The sequence below is a fragment of the Orbicella faveolata genome, unplaced genomic scaffold (genome assembly GCF_042242905.1).
Source record: "Orbicella faveolata isolate gen_17 unplaced genomic scaffold, um_ofav_v1 contig_34, whole genome shotgun sequence".
In the NCBI taxonomy this organism is placed as follows: domain Eukaryota; kingdom Metazoa; phylum Cnidaria; class Anthozoa; order Scleractinia; family Merulinidae; genus Orbicella; species Orbicella faveolata.
Genome location: NW_028301563.1, coordinates 4,029,558 through 4,049,530, shown reverse-complemented (window position 1 = coordinate 4,049,530; position 19,973 = coordinate 4,029,558). Strand labels below are relative to the sequence as shown.

Sequence of the window (19,973 nt, the reverse complement as noted above, 5' to 3'; positions counted from 1 at the left end):
GGCGAAACATTTGCCGCATTGGAAAAGGGAGGTACAGTAGCAATTATAGGTACATCAAACTGATTATCATATCATTTGTCTGCAACCACACTCACGCGAAATGCAGATTATAAAGCGTTTAACTTGGACAACAAAAGAGCCTCGCTTTACTGATATTTTGGTCATCTTTCCGCCACCGATCCGGTTTATCGTTCAGTTCAACGTCATTAAGTGACCCGTCAACACTACAGTAACTGGTTTACGATGAACGCTTAGCAAATTTTCCACTCTTTTAATGGGGAAGAGACTATTGGATTTAGAAAATAACTGCTATGCACCCTCTACTGGAGCTGAACGTGCATTATTACTTTTTCCTTTTTCATAGACGTCCGGTTGGAAATCATAGAGCATGCACGTATGTCCCGCACGCTGTGTTGCAAGTGCATTACCACCCATTCTCGGATGTAAATATTTTCGCTTTTTCGTGCTCTATTCTAAAGCAAATAAAAGATGGTGTGTCTATGTTTTCTACGACAATATTGCACGTTTGAGGTCAAAGTGGGAATTATTTTCTTATATCTGACGGAGCACTAGCTATCTTCTGTTTGATAAGTGTGAGTTTTGTTGGCCTTCAGTATATCAGACACTATCAGTGTATTATAATGAGAACAAATGAGACGCAGATTATCAAATCTTATGAAGCTTCATTTGTTTCGCAGCAGATTTTTTTCATTACTCAGTGGTTACTGTGTCAATTATATTTCCTAGACGCCTGATAATGGAACCTAACTGGAAGACAGTGACTAGACAGTACAGTTACCACAGCTATGTAAGAAAACAACCATAATGAGAAAGGGAAAATACGACGATCAAGTCTGCAACCTCCGGCCTTCGTATAAGTTCCTTATGTCACAAGACTAATGACGTAAATCTTATCAAATAAACTGTCAGCGAATGGTAGGATACAAGAGCCAATTCTCGTATTGTAAAGAGACTTCGCCAAAGGTGAGCACGTACACTGAGGGTTGAACTTCTTAATCCCTGAGCGATCGTGTACAAGGTCCGAAGAGATGAAATGAGTCCAAAGTCCTATCAGGTTAAAACCAGACCCCACCCTCCCCCCCTCCTGTTAGAAAAGCCCTCGGCCCTTACCAACTGAAAACGGGAGAAAACGCTAAGAAATGACCACAAAATCTCCAACTTTAAACTCCTGAGATCGCAATTTTGAGACCCTTAAAAGAGCTTCACATCTCCCTCCAGTCCGCCACTATATATGATAAGAGTAACCTTTGTTTTTGGTCTCTGTATCAGTTAAAAATTCTTGATAATATTTTCAGTGTTTCTAGCTTAAACGTAAGAGTTAGAGGAAGGAATAAATTTGTGCGAAATACAAGGACTACACTCCCAGGATTAATTTGACCTCTTGGGTATCCTGTGGGACATATGGAATTTACTCCGCGTGACAGGCTTCACGGTTGGTCCAATTTGCTTAAATTACTTCCTATAAATTGAGCTTAAGATGCTTTTTCCTCATTCCTGGAGCCTTTCAGAGGTTGCGCAATTTTCGACGCTTTTAAGATCGTTCTTGAAGTCAGTGTACGTGTGAAGAAATGATGCTTCAACAGTGAGGATGTTTGGTGAGGCTGACATAACACATCTATTGAGAGGCCGAACAACTGCTGACCAGTAACTAATTTTCTGTCAAACTCGAAGAAGTGAGTAAAAGCGTCAGTGAAAAGCTGTAGGAAGACTGAGGGAATATATTCTTTGATTTCTTGCTACATTGAGGATTTCAGGACCACTAGAATTAGCAATGCAGAATCCAAACGAAGATACGCAATGGAACGATGCCCTACGAAGACACGGCATATTGCCAGAGAATACGAAAGAAGGCGAAGTTACTGAAGATCAACTTATAAATCTGCTGGAAGAGACAGTCCAGAGAAAGACAGGAGATGTGGTGAAAGCTTACGAAGATATGACGTTAGACGAGCTAGAAGAACTAGAAGATGAAGAAGACGAACGTGTTCTTTTACAATTTAGGTCAGAAAAATAATTTTACAAATAGTTTACAGTTTACATCCCTTTCAGCAACGAGTTGATTCCGATGAGAATGTTTTACCATATAAGGTAAAAATCGTGGACCTTTCAGTCTCATGCTCAAAATGTCATTTCTCCCTACTGGCTTCCTTACATTTCTTCAAATGTTATTTTCACACTTTTTAGTATTATTTGATTTATTTAGAATTTAATGGAAATTTATACTGTGATGGATATTTGAATACAGAAACACTGAATGTTGAACACGGATCATGCTTTGAATTCAGAAACCTTATTAACATATATTTACCATTGTTATATAGTGATTATTATTAGCAGAATTTGAAGCATATCACCTAGACTAGGTGATATGCTTCTGTCAATAGTTATAGTGATGTTACACATCACTATAATTAAGCTTTTTAACTTAATGGAAAAGTAAGAGTTGGTTTAGAAAGGGCAGACATCATTTTGTAAATCGTGTTGTTTGTTACAGATAGAAGGGGTTACCCGAAAACACTGACCCCTGGTCCGCGGATTACCTATGGACCGGTCCACAGAATCCCCCTACGGACCCCCTCTACGGACCACCCCCCAAAATATAATAAAAATAATAAAAAACATTTCAGTTGCGAGTTGTCTAATAAATTACTCATGACAGCGGAATTGTGAACGTTACATTGTGCAAATGGCAGACCTGGATTCAGGCTCGAGTACAATTTATATAATTACACATTGCCATTTCCTTTGCTTTGGCCATAAAGTATAAGAAAGACGTGTACGGGGAAGCCTCCAGGAAGCCTCGAAATTTGTGCCCTTTCCCCTCTGCCATTTTGTTCAGCCCATCCTCCCGTGGGCTCGTGAACTCGTTCCAAGCGTCACAATTCACTCAGCGGAATAACAGACACAAACAAGAATAAACGGCCTAAAAATATATCTTCCATAGCCAGATTGAGCCACAAATGGAAGGTAAGAACTTTCCTTCTTACCATCGGCATCTCCTTACGCTGAAAACAGCTTTTAGGTAATTTTTGGGGGGGAAGGGGGGTGGGTGTTAAAAACCCAAGTCTGTTACATTTGCACAGTGTAACACTCAAAAAATCACCGACACAAGTTTGAATCTATTAGACAACCCATAAGTGAAATATTTATTTATTATTTTTACACTATTTTAGGGTGGTCCATAGAGGGGGTCTGTAGGGGTAGTCCATGGACCAGTCCATAGGGTAGGCCGCGGACTGGGGGTCAGTGTTTTCGGGTTACCCAGATAGAAGTGTTTTTCAGACTGACTCTTAGGACAAATTTTTAATGTGCAAAAACTAATTTCTTTCCTTCAAGCATCTAAAGTAATCTTCGTTCTCTCTTTAATTTTCTACTCACTCTCCAAAGAGTAGCCACTTAGCTGCTAGCCTGATATTCAATAAATACTGCCTCTAAAAAACTGACTCTACAAATTGTATTTTCTGAAGGCAACAAAGGATGGCAGAGATGCAGAAATTACAACAAGCATCTAAATTTGGTGACGTCAGGGAGATTTCTGCTCAGGACTATGTGGAGGAGGTCAACAAAGCTGGAAAAGGAGTCTGGGTTGTTTTACATCTCTACAAATCTGGGTATCCTTGTCAGGGTTCTCTGTAAGCACATTAGAGTGATGGAAAGCGCCATACAGTAGGCCTGGGCATGTTGCCTACTGCTAAGAATTTTCCAGATACACAATGCACATAAGAAGCATTCTTAGAGGTTTACTACTTTTGACACCTTTTCATTACCTCCCTAAATTGAAAACAATGTACACTTTGGCTGAAAACTCAAAAATGAACCAAGAGTCTTGACGCTATTTGTGTCTTTGTGTGAACATCTAAGAACTGAGCCAATTACTTGCCACTTCCGTTTATAACACGTAACATTGCACTACGACAACTTAAGGTTACTTCCCACCTTCAGAGGCCAAAAAAATAGTTTTTTCTTTTATTTGACAAAATTTAAGTTCATCATTTTATGTAGTGTTTCCAAAAGAAAAACATTAAAAATCTCAAAAAGCGGCCGAGTTATTTAGAAAACATTTATTTTCAAATAAAGTTAATAAACTAGGAAGGCATCATAATCTTGTCAACAGGCAAGACGCCTGGGGAAGTTTTCACAGCAAACGCTCATCGCTTGTATTTCATGTCATTTGAATATTTTTGTTTACATTTATTGACAAAAATTCCCACGTAGAAGCTCTTTACGCTAATTCCTATGGCAGAAAAAGCAGAAAAAAGTCCTTGGGTAAAGAAAACAAAAAAAACCGGCCCAAAGAAGAAAGAAAAAGCTCCATTTTGTCAAGGAAAGAAAAAAACCTGGCCAAAAGCGACAAAGGCTCTTGGTTTGGCCAAACACCTTTGACAGTTTCAGCATCTGCTGAATATCCAGAGCATTCAAATATCCTTGGAGCAAGTGGCTTAAATATCAAAGTCAACTTCAGTGCAGGTTGCGAACAAGACTCTTTGTCGGAATCTAGCAGAAGCGATGAAGAAAAAGAATAATGCTACACGAACGGTCCCAAACACTGGAGCATTGTCAATAGAGATGAGCTCAATCGATAGCTTGCTGGTCGAGTCACTTGCAGCTTTTGTCAAAGCGAAGGGGTAAGCTTTGAAGAAGTTGCAAGGACTGGACATCGTCTTCCTGAATTGAGCGAGATAAAAAACATATTGCAATGCAATGCTTTTCCCAGAAATTCTTGATCTAGTGTCATAGACACTAGAAGGTCCTTTTGTTCCATTGGTTTGCGGTTTTATCAGGCATGATAATCTCTGCGTGTGGCACGAGTTGTTTACGAACCTTTACAAGCTAAAATCCCGCATTTGATTTTTGGAGGAATACATCCACTTTGAGTGAATTTATCGGGCATGCATATTTGACGGACTGTCGTGAAAATTTCACCAGAACATTCCAGAGATAATGACAAACCAAAGTGTGTCGGGAAATTTTGATTTTTAACACATTTTTCCCATGGTATCCATTTACGCAACACGTCTCGCATATTTTTAGCTACTCCAACTTTAGATGTGGATATCTAGACAACCAATCAGAGTATCAAAAAAGCGCAACGCACATTTGTTGATTGATGCCTTGTGAATAAGACTGTGCAGCCATTTTGCTCATACTGCGGAATCCAATACCCGATAAATTCAATAGATAGATAGGTGGATAGATAAACTTTATTTAAACACGATAATAATTAAAGCTAAAAGCTTGTGGGGTCGTGTATTTAAATTTAACTTTGCTAAAAATTTAAAATTACGATTAAAATGTTTAGATTACAATTCCTAGATTTACAATAAAATTAATTATTTAATTAATTGCTAACTAGAACTATTACTAAGTTAATCTACTATATGATTACAATAAACTAACTAAAACTAATTGTATATAAAATCACTAGAAGAACCCTCGGTCATTTCACGCCTTACTGCCTCCTGACACTTCCAAAAGGAAAACATTGCTAAAATCGTAATTTTTTTGAAAAAGTACATTTATTAAGCTTTTTTATGATATATGGTTTGTTGCAGTTTTATTGAAACTGGCACACGTACAATTTTTTCCCAAAGGGCACCTGGGAAGGTGGGAAGTAACCTTAAAAAATGTAACCCTAGCATCTCCATGTGAACATAATAACCCAGTGAATTATTTAGATAATGCAACCTTGTCTTACAGGATGTAGGAAGTTAATGCTGACTTGGTGTGTCATTCCGTTTTTATGCTGTCAGATTCTTCTATACATCATTAACTTTAGTTTTCACAAATTACTTATCTAAATTTGATTTTTCCTTGACCTGAAGTAGTATACCCTTGTGTACATTAATAAACCAATACTTGGCTCGTCTAGCAACGGAATTTCCATCTACAAAATTCCTAAAGAGTGTGTCAACCACATGTATACCAAACTATCCAGACAGACATCTACCAACGATATTTATCTACCATGAAGAAGACATGAAGAAGCAATTTGTTGGACCCCTTGTGTTTGGAGGAATGAACCTTAAGATTGAAGGTAGGTTATCATTACAAGGACAAAGAAGATAGAATACATGGATCATGTGTACTTAATCCATTCTTGAGTGTTGATTGATACCATCAATGGACCCTGAACCGACAGTCAATAAACATCTCAATTATACTCAGTCAACACTCAATCAACAGTCAGTCCATAGTCAGCCGAGTGTCAATTAACTCATATGCATTAATCAAGAACTAGTTTACTCTCAACCGACTGTTGACCATCAAGGGTCAATCGAGAGTATCGATTGAGGTTATTAATCGACAGTCGACTGCAGGTGCCTTTAGTACACATGATTCCAAAACTGGGATGATGAGATCCACAATGGTGCGACAGATAACTATGACAATTACTCTGGATTTTGTGACCACCAATCAGAAAGAAAATCCACAACAAAGGAAAATTTTGCTACTCTCCTGGGATAGGATGCTAGTTGAACTAGGCTTTTAGCCAAGATATTTTGAAAAGTGGTTGTCCAGAATGTGCACTATGGGGTGATTTGATGCAATATATGAAGCAATGTGCAATTATGATAAAAAACAGTCACAGGAAATTGTTGAGTTGTGATAACAATGAAATCACAGAGCTGTGGGCTGAAACTACAACAAAACTTTTAATGTCCAGTTTGGGTTTTGCTCGACAACAACTGCTGCGCCACGAGGCACCATGGTTCACGTGACTCACTAATCACATGACTGTATTTAGAGTCACGCATGTCACACCACAGATATGTGGACACCCATGTGGCCAAAAAGCCCGAGTCCATGGCATGCTATCTTGGCTAAGATTTTCATTTATTCTCATGGGTAGAGAAAAGTTGTGAGAGTTATGTGACTGCCCAACTGAAGACCACAACACAGTGACCCATGCCCAGGTTCAAACCCACACCACTTGACGCATAGTCCAACTACCACCTACGACAATATATACTTGTACTGAGGTAAAGTGTGCATCGGGCCAAGTTTTCCATACTGCTGGAGCTTATCCTGGTTTCTGAAACAACTGGGAGTATTTCTACCCTTCCCGATGGGATGCTAGTCCATCACAGGGTTACCCCTAGCATTAAAAAATTCCAGTACCCAATTATACTTTGGGTGGAGAGAGGCACTGTGAGAGTAAAGTGTCTTGCTCAAGAACACAATTACTGGTCAGAATCCCTTAATCTAGAGTCCACTGCGCTAACCAAAAGGCTACTGTGCCTCCACAAACACATGTCCCAGGAGTGTCATTAGTCTTTATTATTGTTCATAGAATTAGAATGGATGTTGGCAGAAGCTGGTGCAGTGAAAACAGAACTAACAGAAGATCCACGAAAAAAAAATAAAATTCATGATGTTATGGAAAGTTCATTGCGACAGACATACACCAGAGACTCTGATAGTGACGAAGATGATTAGCAATATAGAGACACTGGATTTTTCAAATGTGTAGTTCCAGAAAATGTCCATACCTTCCCCACAGAAGGGATTTTTTCTAAGACCCCCCACCCCTCTGGAAATTCCAATTAAGCTTTTTACATTTCTTGAAATATTTTGGTCTTACAGAACCCCCCCCCCCCCCCCCCCCCATCCCCAGGAAATTATAATCCCTTCTGTGGGAGTATGGATATTTTCTTGAACTGTAGAATGTTATGTCAACTGAGAAGTTCTTTTAGAAGAAATATCATCTATTATTGAAACCCATTTTCATGGTGCATATTTTGCATGTCTAGGTGAATGTTTAAAATATGAAATTGTTGAACATTTTAAGTTGTGTATTCAAGTAACTTGTTAAGTTCCTGAATTATTTTAAGTCAAGTTGACAAAAATATGGAAGGGCAAGACTATTGGATCAGGCAACATGATGAAGAAAAAAAGTTTTCTTCCAAGCAAGAATGGTCACAAAGCATGCAGGATAAAACAGGGTCAATAATTTAGAGGCTTTCATGCAAATAGAGATTCTAAGTTTTGGGCCAGGGTAAACTTCAACAGATTTTTTAACAGATAATAAAATTATAAATCTCTTCTGACCAAGCTTGTTTTTTAACACTACAATTGTGTTTTTGTTACGAGCAACTGATTCTGTTTTCAGTGGCAACCTGTCAGCCTTTGACATCATTAACAGCAAAGCGCACAAAATTTTAGGCGACAAGTGGTTGCTGATATTGGGTGCTTTCATTATGCCAAACCGACCAGTCAGAGATCAGTGGGAATACCCAAGGAAAATGGAACATTTTCCGATTAAACCGGGTCAGCCAATAGGAATGGCTCTAGCCATTTTTTTTTTCCGGAATCTTTGGCATAATGGAAATCACCCATTGTTACCATTGGAAATGAGAAAAGTTTCTAGTGACAGAACTGTAATTTTAAGGCCAAAACATTGTCTCCAAAGCTCTGTCGTGTCTTACTCAACTAATAATTGAGTAAAAACTTTGGAGCCCTATCACAGTTAGTCTGTAAAACAAAGATTTCACTGAAAACTGAATATTTTACACACCTTTAGTTGGTAATATTGATGGAAGTGATACAAATATTGCAAAAGAGGACTGCTCTGTGAAGAACAATTTTTTTAGAGCAAAAGTATTCCAACATAAAATCATATAAATTTCAAAGTATCTAAGAGTTATTTTTATGATATCCTTGTGAGATTGTAAATAAAATACTTGATGAAAATGCCACTTTGTCAATGAGAGGCAGGCAAGTTTTATGTTTGCATTCAGCATGGTAGCCCACATGGTGTTGTAGAAAAAAAAGAAGGATAATTTGAGCATTAGAGCACAGTAATTATTAAGGGGTGTCTGAATATCCTTTCGAGCAGGCTTATGAGTGTGGCAGACCACAGACAGTGGTCAGAGTGGAAAAGGACTTGTACCCACATCACGGCATGAATTTCAAGTCCAATTCCCTGACAATTCTGATTTGGCTAAGCGATGGTCTCTTTCATGAAACAATTAAAGCAACATTAAAAGAGCTCAATCACAGTAGTTTGAGTATTTTTGGCCACGAGCAAAATTACCTTTAAATTGAAGGAAACCTGAAAATGGTAGTTTAATACGATAGAAAAACCATAAAGGAATAAGGATGGAGAAGATTAAAACGGATTACAAATGACAAACGTGAATAATTTAGGCTAAACTTTTCAGAATACTCAAACCGTGACATAGCTCCTTTAAGAGGTCTTTATAACCTTGTGCTGCCTTTAAATGAAGGGTGGGAGGGGGTAAGAACTCATTTCCCTACAACACAAAACTAATCTAGTTGGCTGTATTGTAAAGGTATAAACCTTTTAAGTTTGGAGCCTAGCCTACGGTTTGCACGATCTGGGTTTAGAAACTGTTTGACAAAGCAATTTGTTTCCCCCCTCACAGTTTTGGTTATTCTTGACTTAGAAAGCCGTACAGATCTAAAAGAGGCTAACTCGTCACGCTGTTTCGTGTTTGCGTGACGCAAATTCTGAGAGGCTTTATCTCGGTGGAAAAGACCTACAACTACAAAGTTTTTAGATTGCTCTTTCTTTTATTGCAAATCTGCTTTAAAAATACATTAACACTTTTCTTTTTGCCAACATATTCATATTTTTTTGATATTTACAACTTCATAGTTATTTGAACGAAAATGTACATTCTGGAATTCCTTACTGTTAAAGATAAAGAAATCCTCTGTTTAATATTTTTTATATCTTATAGTATCACGACGTTATTTACATCGAATTGGCGCTTAATCCCTAAACCGTCGTGGTACTTAAATAAACAATACTTCTTTAATTCTTAATTTAAATAGCTCTATATCTTTGAAACAACGAAAACCGACTGTTAACCTTTTCATTCAATCAGCTGACTCCAAAAACCTATCATGTTCTGTTTCAATGTGGCTTACAAAATAAAGTTCATTTATAAATTTGTAATCAGGAAAAAATCATATTCTTGCCTCTGGTGATCACGGTAAAACGCGCGACAAACACGCGTTGACCGCATGATGAACGCGAGATGTACGTCATAAGACGAGTGTCACGCGCGATACCGTGACGCCAATAAAATCACCGAACCTACAAGCTAATTGTTAACCAAAAAAATAATTATTATCATAACAGATACAGATATATCTCTACAGATCGTTCGGTCCCTTAAGACTCATCTGCATTTGTTTGGTACTTCTGTGGAACAAGCCCAAACTCAATTTTAATTGATAAATTTGTCAATCCGGGGTTTGCGCCGAACAGCGGCGAAAATAAAGTTTTGTTCTCTAGTCATCTTTCTTTGTGTTGAACATGGTGACTATTTGACTAAAGAATATAATTTTTCTGCTCTGTATCATGTTTTTCAATATTGACAGGTTTCTAACCAAAACGGAATAAATAATTGACCGATCGTGAACCCAAATACCGCAATGCTCCAATCAGAATTGGAGGCGACAACATGTAAACCGGTACCAAGCACGGGAAAATATACAACGGGTCAGTAAGCAGGAAATATGCAACTGGTATTAAGCGCGGGAAAACGAGCGTAACCCAAGTCTGATTGACTAAGACACGACTTTCAAGAGAGCTAAGCAAGCGCGAAACCAAAACCCTTCGAACAAGACTAGTGCTTGACTAATGTAGAGTATTAACCATGTTAACAACATTATAACTGAATATCATAAGAAATTCGTAGAGTTTCACTAACTATTGACAAAGTGAAACGTCAAAGGGCTACACTCACTATTGAACAATTTGACGGTGAGCTTGGAGTTTCGTTTGCACGATAGTTGACGAGGGTGCAGCCAAAGTCAACTATCGAGTGTAGAAATCGACATTAACTAATCTAATTGTTTTCGTATAGATCTACTAGTCGCTCAAAACTTTATCTAAACCGTCTTCATGGACACTTCGAAAACGCAAAGAAGCAGCCGCCATTTTGTTAACAACCGCACACTGCTAGGCAACTCACAATCTAAAACAAAGTAGATAGCAAGTAGCGTAGCCAACAAGAGAAGGACATTAGTTATAGAACGCTAGCAGATTTATACTCAAGACTGACAACGCTCACATTAAGAGCGTACACCAACACGGTTATTCAGATATTTTCTATAGCTTCCTCGAGCCAATTTGTTTTTAAGGATTTATCATTTTCCAATATATTAATTGGTTTGATGCTTCATTACAGAACGCCTGACTTCAGCCAAGGCCATCTGACAAAATTATGTACAAACTTAATGATTGAATACCTTATTTGTTAACTGCAGAATTCTAAGCACACTACAACTGTACAGAAACAAATCAAACAAGAAATTTGCGACCATTTTATCGATTTTAATCACCCAAGCACCATTGATTAATTTTTTTTCTCAAACTCATTCCTGCTTCACCAAGTTTAAACAAAGAAAATCATGACCGTGACGGTATGGATATCTGATCTTAATTGGCATAGATTTTTACGATTTTGTATTTCCATTTTCCCCTTAATCAGTTTACTTTCGATTGAGAAGATATATCAAACACTGAAGACAATGTTTGACCACATTTCCAAACACCTCGAAGATCGTCAAAAATACTCCGCTACACTTCGTATTTCAACTCTCTTCTCGGTGTTTGGAAATGTGGTCAAACACGGTCTGTCGTGTTTGATGTAATATATCAAACAGGACTCGAAAGACCGTGTTTGACCACATTTCCAAACACCGAGAAGAGAGTTGAAATACGAAGTGCAGCGGAGTATTTTTGACGAACTTCGAGGTGTTTGGAAATGTGGTCAAACACTGTCTTGAGTGTCTGATACATCTTCTCAATCGAAACTAAACTGACTAAGGAGAAAACGGAGAAATAGAATCGTAAAAGACTCTGCTAATTAAGATCAGATATCCAAACACTGTCACGGTCATGATTTCCTTTGTTTAAACTTAATGAGTTTGAGAAATATCAGGTGAAAAAAATTATTGGATGGCCTTGGTTGGCGAAGTCACACTGTGGATGCTTGGCAAGTTCTTACACAGTAAGTATCACGAATAAAACCATAGAACAAACCCGTTCTGCAATAAAGCTGCCTTGGACACCGTCCACACTACACCGGAGAAATTTGAAAACGCAACAATCACTAGTCAGTTAGGCTTTGTGTTTGAAGAAAATTAGGTCAGGAAAATCACATGATTTTCGCGACTTCATCGTTTTCGAAAATTTCCGTCCAGCTTTGCGTTTTCAAATTCCTCTGGTTTGAGGAGCGTTTTCGAGACGGAATAGTGCAGAAGGTAAGCCGCACTGTAGAAACAAAGCTGCGTTTTTCAATTTCTCAGGCGTAGTGTTGACGGGACTTTATGTGAATATCACAACTGGATACCAAAATACATCAATTACTGACACAGTAAACATGTACCTTGAGACGAATCCACCTTCCAAAAACCAATCATTATTATATCGTTATTAATTTTCAGATTATTCCATATAACCAAACTCAGCAGTATTTTAATGGTGTTATAAGACTACGCCATGGAGAAACAAGTGCAGTATTTAACAAGTCCTCGTGCAATCAAAGAATAAAAATAAGAACAAACTGCGAAGGCTGGCAGTTCAACGGCTTGCCGAAGTAAAATACTCCTTTATGACGAAAATTACGTGATAATAAAACTCAAATTGTTTGAGCCCGTGATTGTTGTCAGCACAGTTACTCAGGTACATGGCATCGCTCGTTATCAGACTTCCCTCTCCACTTGGGAACGAGGTTGAGCAGACACAAAAGCTTTCGTACAATTTTAATGTTTCACGGTTTATCTCGCAAAGGACACTCTTGGATTCCACTTGTTTCTCCACTTCGAATGATAAATCCCTTTAAATCCTTGGTCTGTTACAAACGAGTGTGTCTATGTATAATCGTAATTAAATAAAGCCAGTTAGTGTAAAAAGGCAGTCAAATACAAATGCTTCAAAATACTAGGAAACGTGGCCGAGGAGCCAAGAGTCATTAGCTCCTGATGTTACTATAACGGCAATGTTGGCTCATTAACAAGCCTAAATTTTAGCCGTTTCCTCGACGTTATCGATGATTTTTATGAAATCACCAGATGAATATCGGCGTAAATTACAAAATATACTGCACTGCAACAAATTTTCATTCAATCAGCTGATTTTCCAAAAAATATACACCGCCCGCGGTCGATCTTGTGTGACTCGCTTACATAAAGCAGTCCGCAAAACTTTAATATAAATATATTACATTGACTACGCGCGATAAAGATATTAACTTGAAGACTTGGTCTCCGTACAAAAAAATTAACGTTTCGTTCTCATACCAAAAAGAAACGAACGAATTATTAAATTATTCTCAAATTCATTTTAATTTCAGCAATCAAATATTGCTTCAAAATAGAAACATTTGCACTTGACTGACAATGCCAATAACGAGACACACTGCTTTGCAGTGTTTGCAGTTTAATGCTACATCAATACTACTTATGCTAAGAATTACATGTAGGTAATCAAAAATTGCGTTGATTTCTGACCTACTTTTGTCCGCGAAGCCCTTTTCGCTTTTCCGTTTTTCTTTATTCCAACAAGCCAAGTAGAGTTTTTGTACGACAAAAACGAGTGGAACATATTTTCTTCATGCGTTTCCCTAAACACACTGTTTAGCGTTGGGTCTTCCTGGAAAGTAAAAGAAAAACGTTTAACAAAGAGTCTCGAAGGCTGTCAGCACCATGTACCAACACAGGAAATCACTGAAAACAGAATTCACTGATAACACCTTAACGCCCCACTCACACTACGTCGGGAAATTTTGACAACGCAGCTTTGCTCCTACGGTTAGGTCTACCGTCCACACTAATCCGTCCCGAAAACGGAGCTTTCCGAAAACGCTCTTCAAACCGGAGGAATTTGAAAACGCCCGCCTTGCGTGTTACCGTGGACAAAATACGTTTTGAAAACGGAGCTTTTCGAAAACGATGACACTGTGAGAATGATGTGACGTCTCTGACAGAGTTTCCTTCAAACACAAATCCAAAATGACCGGTGATTGTTGCGTTTTTAAATTTCTCCGGCGTAGTGTGGACGAAAAACATTTGATTCATTCGTTTTCAGAGTGAAAACACCGTTTTCAGATTTCTTCGGGCGTCGCGTAGACAGGGCGTAAAACTTACAGACATGGCAAAAAAGAACGCAAATATACTTACACTTCCGTAAAGGATACCATCATCCATTATAGATAAATATCTTTGGCTCGTTAAGCCCAAAATCATCAACAAACTCGTTCCCACCGAATGGAACTCTAGGTTACCTGTTGATGAAAAAGACGGCATTGGTTAATGAACGACTATCTTGTCATAATGGGATGGTTGGACGGGGGGAGGGTGATTGTGGGAGAGAGGAGAGGAGGGGGGAGAAGTTTCAACAAGTTTCAGTTTCTCTTGGTTTCAAGTGTCAGTTTTCACTTAGCAACCTTTTATTACATTGTGAGTATATGATTTCATATCTCAACCAGCTCCTCATAACATGTATATCACAAGCAGTCGTTCTATTTGTTTCCTCAAACCGTTGGCCAGACAATGAAATTTTGCTGCATCTTCGCTTTTAGCCAAGTATATTGCAAATCGCCAATGACATATTCTTGTCGAAGAAAACCTTTCTGTCACGTGGTCTGTGTCAACTTGCTTCCATGTTTGAGGATGTATCATCGACAAGCGGAGGATATGGACTATAAACGAAGGATTCTAAACATTTTGATTATTTTGAGCTATATTGGCCAAGTACAAAATTACATTTAAATTGAAGGAAACCTGAAAATAGTAGTTTACTAAGATAAAAAAAAACACCAAAGAGATGAAATAAACCATAAACCATAACAAGGATGGTTAAAAATGGAGAAGATTGACACGGACTAAAATCGACGAACTTGAAAAATTCAGGCTAAACTTTAAATATTTGACGGAAAGAACAAGCGAAATAAAATTCCCTTTGTTTGGCGGATTAGTTCGCTATTACGGGCCCATTTCGACAAACTCATAAACTTCACAGCACTCACCAAACACAGAATTCTTGTCGGTTGTCCCATCTACCGTACCATCACTGTTTATTCTTAGAAGATAACCATTCCTGTTAAATAATTTTCCTCTCCTTATGTAAGTGGGGGTGTTTTTGTGAATGTCTCTGTCAAGACGCGGCACGGGATTGCTTAGTCTCATGTACACCTTGTGTTCGGGTGTTTTGTAGGTCTCTTCCCTTTCGGTGTCATCGTCGGAGCCGCTCGTCACCCACCGAGCGCCCTTCGGCAATTTCTCGACCGGCAGAGCTTCCGATGGATGGAACGTCGAGTGGCCCACACACAGCAGCAATATGAAGCTTAGCACATTTGTCAGTAAAACCTGGAAATTATAAAAAACAAAAATGTTTAGTACACAGTTACACTTTTTCTTTTTTGTATAAAGGTCTCCTTGAATTCAGATTATATTGCTTAAGTGCAGCCTAAACTCGCCAAGGTGCCTTCATATTCGGTCCACGATTTTTCGAAAGCGTTGTCTCGCTCTGTCGGTTTGAACTTCACATATATTGTGTAAAATTTTACTCATCTTACTTTCATTTAAGCACACGTCTGCTGAGTCGTTTTTCAATAATAATTATTCATTCATTCATTCAGAGCGATAAAACTAGAGAGAAAAACTCTCAAAAAATTCACCGATTTGTGTAAATTCTAACTTCCCAAAAGTTCCAATGTGGAATGTTTCTAACAACACCGACCTTTATCAACAAAATAAGCGACTACCAAGGTCAGCTGAAAATCATAATAATGTCCTAATACCCAAGGGGGGTTAGAGCAGTGTAGTGTTCTGCAGTTATTTCAAAAGCCTTCCTGTTTTATAAAGACAAAGGGTTACCGAGTTCAATAGAATGTTTGTGGTCTTGGGTTGTTGGAAAATGTGACCTCTTTCTTATTTTTCTCTGGTAAAACGTCGTGCAGGGCAAGGGAAAAACGAGAGAGAAACCATAACTGGGCGCTATTCTCTCCTGCGCTTATACTCTTCTAGTTTAGACGATTAACGAAGGATAAAAGAAGAATTCAAAATGGCTTTATCGTCACCTAACTATTATCTGTATATGTGAAGTTCAAACCGGCAGAGCGAGACAACACTTTCGCAAAATCGTGGAGCGAACATCAAGGCATATTGAGGTGTTTAGCCTGCAAGCAATGCTTCTACAAAGAGTCTCTTCTTCAAGGGAGGTGGCGCGGGGCAAGTCTCTACATGGTACTGCAGGGATGCTCGTTGTATGTAGACATCGCCCCTAGCTTTTTTTAGTCTTGCATCAATCTACCCTTCTGCCGTTAAATTTCTTTACATATCTGTCACTTTTGTTGTTATAACTACAGTGCATTCTAGTATTACATAATTCAAAAGAAGGGCTGTTTTTGTCAACATTTTGCACACAATTTGGGCAAATATTGGGTGCTTACCATTTGTCAGAATGAACCTTTTGGGATGACCGTCAGCAATCAACACAACCGAATGAGATGACGTTTCACCATTTGCAATTCGATTTCTCATAATTGTTTTCGGCTGATGAGAGACTGGAAACTGGAAAATTTACCAAATGGTAAGGAAATTTCCGTCATTCCGTTCCGAACGGAAAATAAGGACTACCTCTGGAGGTAGTCTACAATTTCCAAACGGATTTTCCGGAAAAGTACTGTTCCATTTGACTTTCAACCGAAATTTAAGGATTTTTTTTGCTAAATGGTAGGCACCCATTAACGCCTGGGCGGTTTTCAAAACGCCTCCTCGGAGCGCCTGGGAAAGAGCTGAGTAGCCACGCATTTGGATCCCAAACAACACAACGCCTGGCGGAAAAATGTTTGATAGAAATTAAAACGTATCACATTTACAGGTCTAACTAAAATCTTAAGTTCGAATATTACTGTTGCGTTTTTCCGAATGAAGCATCTGTCAAGTATAGTTCCGCTAATTATCATATTTTGACATTTCCCAGACGAATATTCCAGCTGGAGATCTAGAGTACTTTTTAAGAAGTTCCGTCCATTCAGGAAATGTTTTGCACACCACAAAAACAACTGTGCACATGCCAAGCTTACCCAAGCACATTTAGAATCTTGATCAGCGGTGTAACGTGACAAAACAGCCAAGGTGTGCGTGAGAAATGGAAAGACAGACAATGTTTACAAATATATTCGTTTTTATTTGCATCTCCGGCCTTGTCTATTGTATAAGCGAATGGGAAAGAATTTCACTACTTACGATAAGATCAGAGGCTTTTAGAAGTTTATGCTTCTAATTATAGAATTACAGATAAACCAGATTGAAAATGTTGAGATTTTAATCTCGTAGTGTTAGTGATAGTGGATTTGCTGTTACGTAATTCAAGGAAATAGGATTTGTTTTGCTTTTCGGCTACATCACGTTATCACAGCACTAAGACGTCCACATTTGCTTAATTAGTAATGGCCCGCGAAAGCACATACAAGGTTCATGTCGGCTCAGTTCTCCTTGAATGAGAAATCCAAATCAAACTCCCCGATGTAAATTACAAATATTATGATTTCCAACCGCGGAGGTCTTTAATTTCTTCAAAAACATGACCAATATCATCTTTATGAAATCATGACATGACGAAAGTTTTCATAATCACATGACGAGTTTTTGAAATTCCTTGTTCTTTCAAGCTCTTGAAGCTGCGGTTATATGATTGATGCGCACGTAAATCGTACAAATGTCTTCCGGTCTAATAGTAAATAATGTTAGTTGTTCTTGACATCAGCAACGTATAATTTGCGAGTTCGAACGAAATTCGAATTTATAATTATCACTTAGAAAATTGCCTTAATTGCGATCAGTTGGCCACTAAGTAATCACACCGCATCTCAGTATTTTCTGGCATCGTGCATCCAGCCGGCAATTATTGATTCGTTTAAAACATTACCGTGAAAGAGGCGTTACACTGCACTGTCGATAAATGATGTACTGGAGAAAAAATAACATGAAGTTCGGCGACATTGTTATTCATTCAAAAACATTATGTTTCCCGGCGGGATCTCAATTTTCCCATTCAATTTAGCATCGTTGCAATTAAAAAAGTTCAATAGCTCTCGTGAATGGAAAGACTGACTAACACAAAATACGTAAAACTGATTAATAAAACATAAACATAAGCTTAGTTCGAGAGAATTTTTCCCTTCAACAGATGCACTGACGGGCATCGTGTTTGAATTAACTAAATCAACCATTGGCATAGATTGTTTGAAAAGCCTTTGACAGTTCAGGCTTATAAGCAACGAAACAATCAAAATGCCAGGCATCCAAAAAATTAGTTGTTGTATTCAATGGGCCATTTTTTCACGCCAGTGAATGTTGTTAATTTTAATTTAATACTTGCTAGTGCGAGAACACATAAGTACTGAGTTCAGCAATTATCCAAAATCCAAATTTGCCTCGCTAACTTTTACCGATTTGATATCGAAGATAGAATTTACCGAGAAAACTATCGGGAACTTTCCTCGGGTTTATTCCGAAACCAGCTTCTTAAATTGCATGGCAACGAACTGATTTTGGCTGTCACGAAAACATTACGTTTACGTCCGGCAAGGAATTCGACAGACCCCAGACAGGACAGAGCAGGTGAAAAACTAAACACAGTATTACCTATTCGCCGCTTGTCCGTTCTTTGACAGCCTCAAATTTTAAGGAATTTTGAATAAGAAGCCATTAAAGGCCGATATGTTTTTAAGTAAATAGGAAAGCGCGTGAACCACGAAAATCATCAGCGCATACGCACGTGCATGCTTAGATTTCACTACCATTCAATTCGACCCACCGAAAATTTTAGAAAGCTACGACATGTAAAATTTACCTCCAGCTGAGCGTTCGAAGGCGAAAAAATCGTTACAAGTTATTCTTCTTGAGGCCTAGATGTGATTTAGCGGCAAATTATGCCTCCTCAAAAGAATTTCATTCATGAATTTCGTGGGCGCTCAGTGTTTGTATACAGACAACGCAAATTTACTACAAATAACCAGTCGGCCAAAACTACACGAAATTCAACGTATTTTATAACGTGATTTTTCTTTGTTCGAGCTTAAAACGAGTCAAATGATAACGTACTACTTAATACACGCCAATTTGCTCTGTTTGATACTCTTTATGGAGAAATACAGGGGAATATTTTCTTTCTTAGCGAGGTACACATTTTTAATTGGCGGTTGCACACGTCAGACTGAACTTCGAGGAACTAACTTAACGTATTTGTAGTTTTAGATACAAGTCCTAAATCCTTCATATATACTAGTCAAACCTCACCTTGTACATGCTATAGGTCACTAGATCCTGAAAATTGATCTACCCAGGAACATAGCACTCACGACACGCCATTGAAACGAAGTTTATGAATACTGTAGCATCGATCGGAAGTACGTCGGGGCCGATCAACGGCGCATCCCGATAATTACTGCCGCCCACACAGGCTGATTAAAGATTCGGCGGGAAAAGCGTAGGCTAAAGTTTCTTTTCTCTCGTTCCGAGAATGATTATTGAGCAAACAAAATGTTTAATAAGCCAAGGATTTAAAAGAAAGGTAAAGAGTCGTATTTAGAATCTTTAGAAGCATCTAACAACTTTGGCGGGATTTTCCCGCCAATCCCGAGGACCGATGACGCAATTGCACAGCGGAGATCCCCACAACAATAAAATATTTCATATACGTACACTAACATTCTATCAACACTTAATTTCAAGAGAGAGTCTTCCTCCTTAAATTCTTAACAAATCCTCTCAGCTGCTTACTTAGAAACTGCAAGAAAGCTGTCAACTTGTCGCTTGTTACTTTCGTCTCTATAACTACACACCCACTACGCAAATATTGCAATAATCCTGCATAATTTGAAAACTCCTCATTGATTTCGGTGTAGAGCTTGTGCTTTCTTAGTTAAAAGGTGTATTTACTCTAAAACACACGCGCCATATTACTG

At 38.4% G+C, this 19,973-nt stretch overlaps 2 protein-coding genes across 2 annotated transcripts; one reads left to right on the top strand and one right to left on the bottom strand.

The window, feature by feature from the left end:
* The first annotated feature begins 1,281 nt into the window (after positions 1 to 1,281).
* LOC110068083 (phosducin-like protein 3) lies at positions 1,282 to 8,073 on the top strand. Its single transcript, XM_020775451.2, has 4 exons — positions 1,282 to 2,022; positions 3,489 to 3,632; positions 5,847 to 6,055; positions 7,313 to 8,073. The coding sequence occupies exons 1-4, from the start codon at positions 1,793 to 1,795 to the stop codon at positions 7,456 to 7,458; spliced, it is 729 nt and encodes a 242-aa protein (XP_020631110.1). The 5' UTR covers positions 1,282 to 1,792; the 3' UTR covers positions 7,459 to 8,073.
* A 3,586-nt stretch (positions 8,074 to 11,659) lies between these two features.
* On the bottom strand, positions 11,660 to 19,559 carry LOC110068021 (fibroblast growth factor 1-like). The gene is made up of 4 exons (XM_020775383.2): positions 19,306 to 19,559; positions 15,027 to 15,366; positions 14,179 to 14,282; positions 11,660 to 13,651 (listed from the first exon to the last, which is right to left on the bottom strand). Exons 1-4 carry the CDS (start codon positions 19,312 to 19,314, stop codon positions 13,472 to 13,474), a joined length of 633 nt encoding a protein of 210 aa, XP_020631042.2. The 5' UTR covers positions 19,315 to 19,559; the 3' UTR covers positions 11,660 to 13,471.
* Positions 19,560 to 19,973: the final 414 nt, after the last annotated feature.

Excerpts from the sequence above, each read along its gene's own strand:
- LOC110068021 (XM_020775383.2), bottom strand. Across the intron at positions 14,283-15,026 it reads CGACAAGAATTCTGTGTTTG|GTAACCTAGAGTTCCATTCG; the intron begins GTGAGTGCTGTG and ends TTTCATCAACAG. Across the intron at positions 13,652-14,178 it reads ATGGTATCCTTTACGGAAGT|GAAGACCCAACGCTAAACAG; the intron begins GTAAGTATATTT and ends TTTACTTTCCAG.
- LOC110068083 (XM_020775451.2), top strand. The coding sequence starts at position 1,793 with ATGCAGAATCCAAACGAAGATACGCAATGGAACGATGCCCTACGAAGA. Across the intron at positions 3,633-5,846 it reads TTACATCTCTACAAATCTGG|TATACCCTTGTGTACATTAA; the intron begins GTATCCTTGTCA and ends GACCTGAAGTAG. Across the intron at positions 6,056-7,312 it reads AATGAACCTTAAGATTGAAG|AATTAGAATGGATGTTGGCA; the intron begins GTAGGTTATCAT and ends TATTGTTCATAG.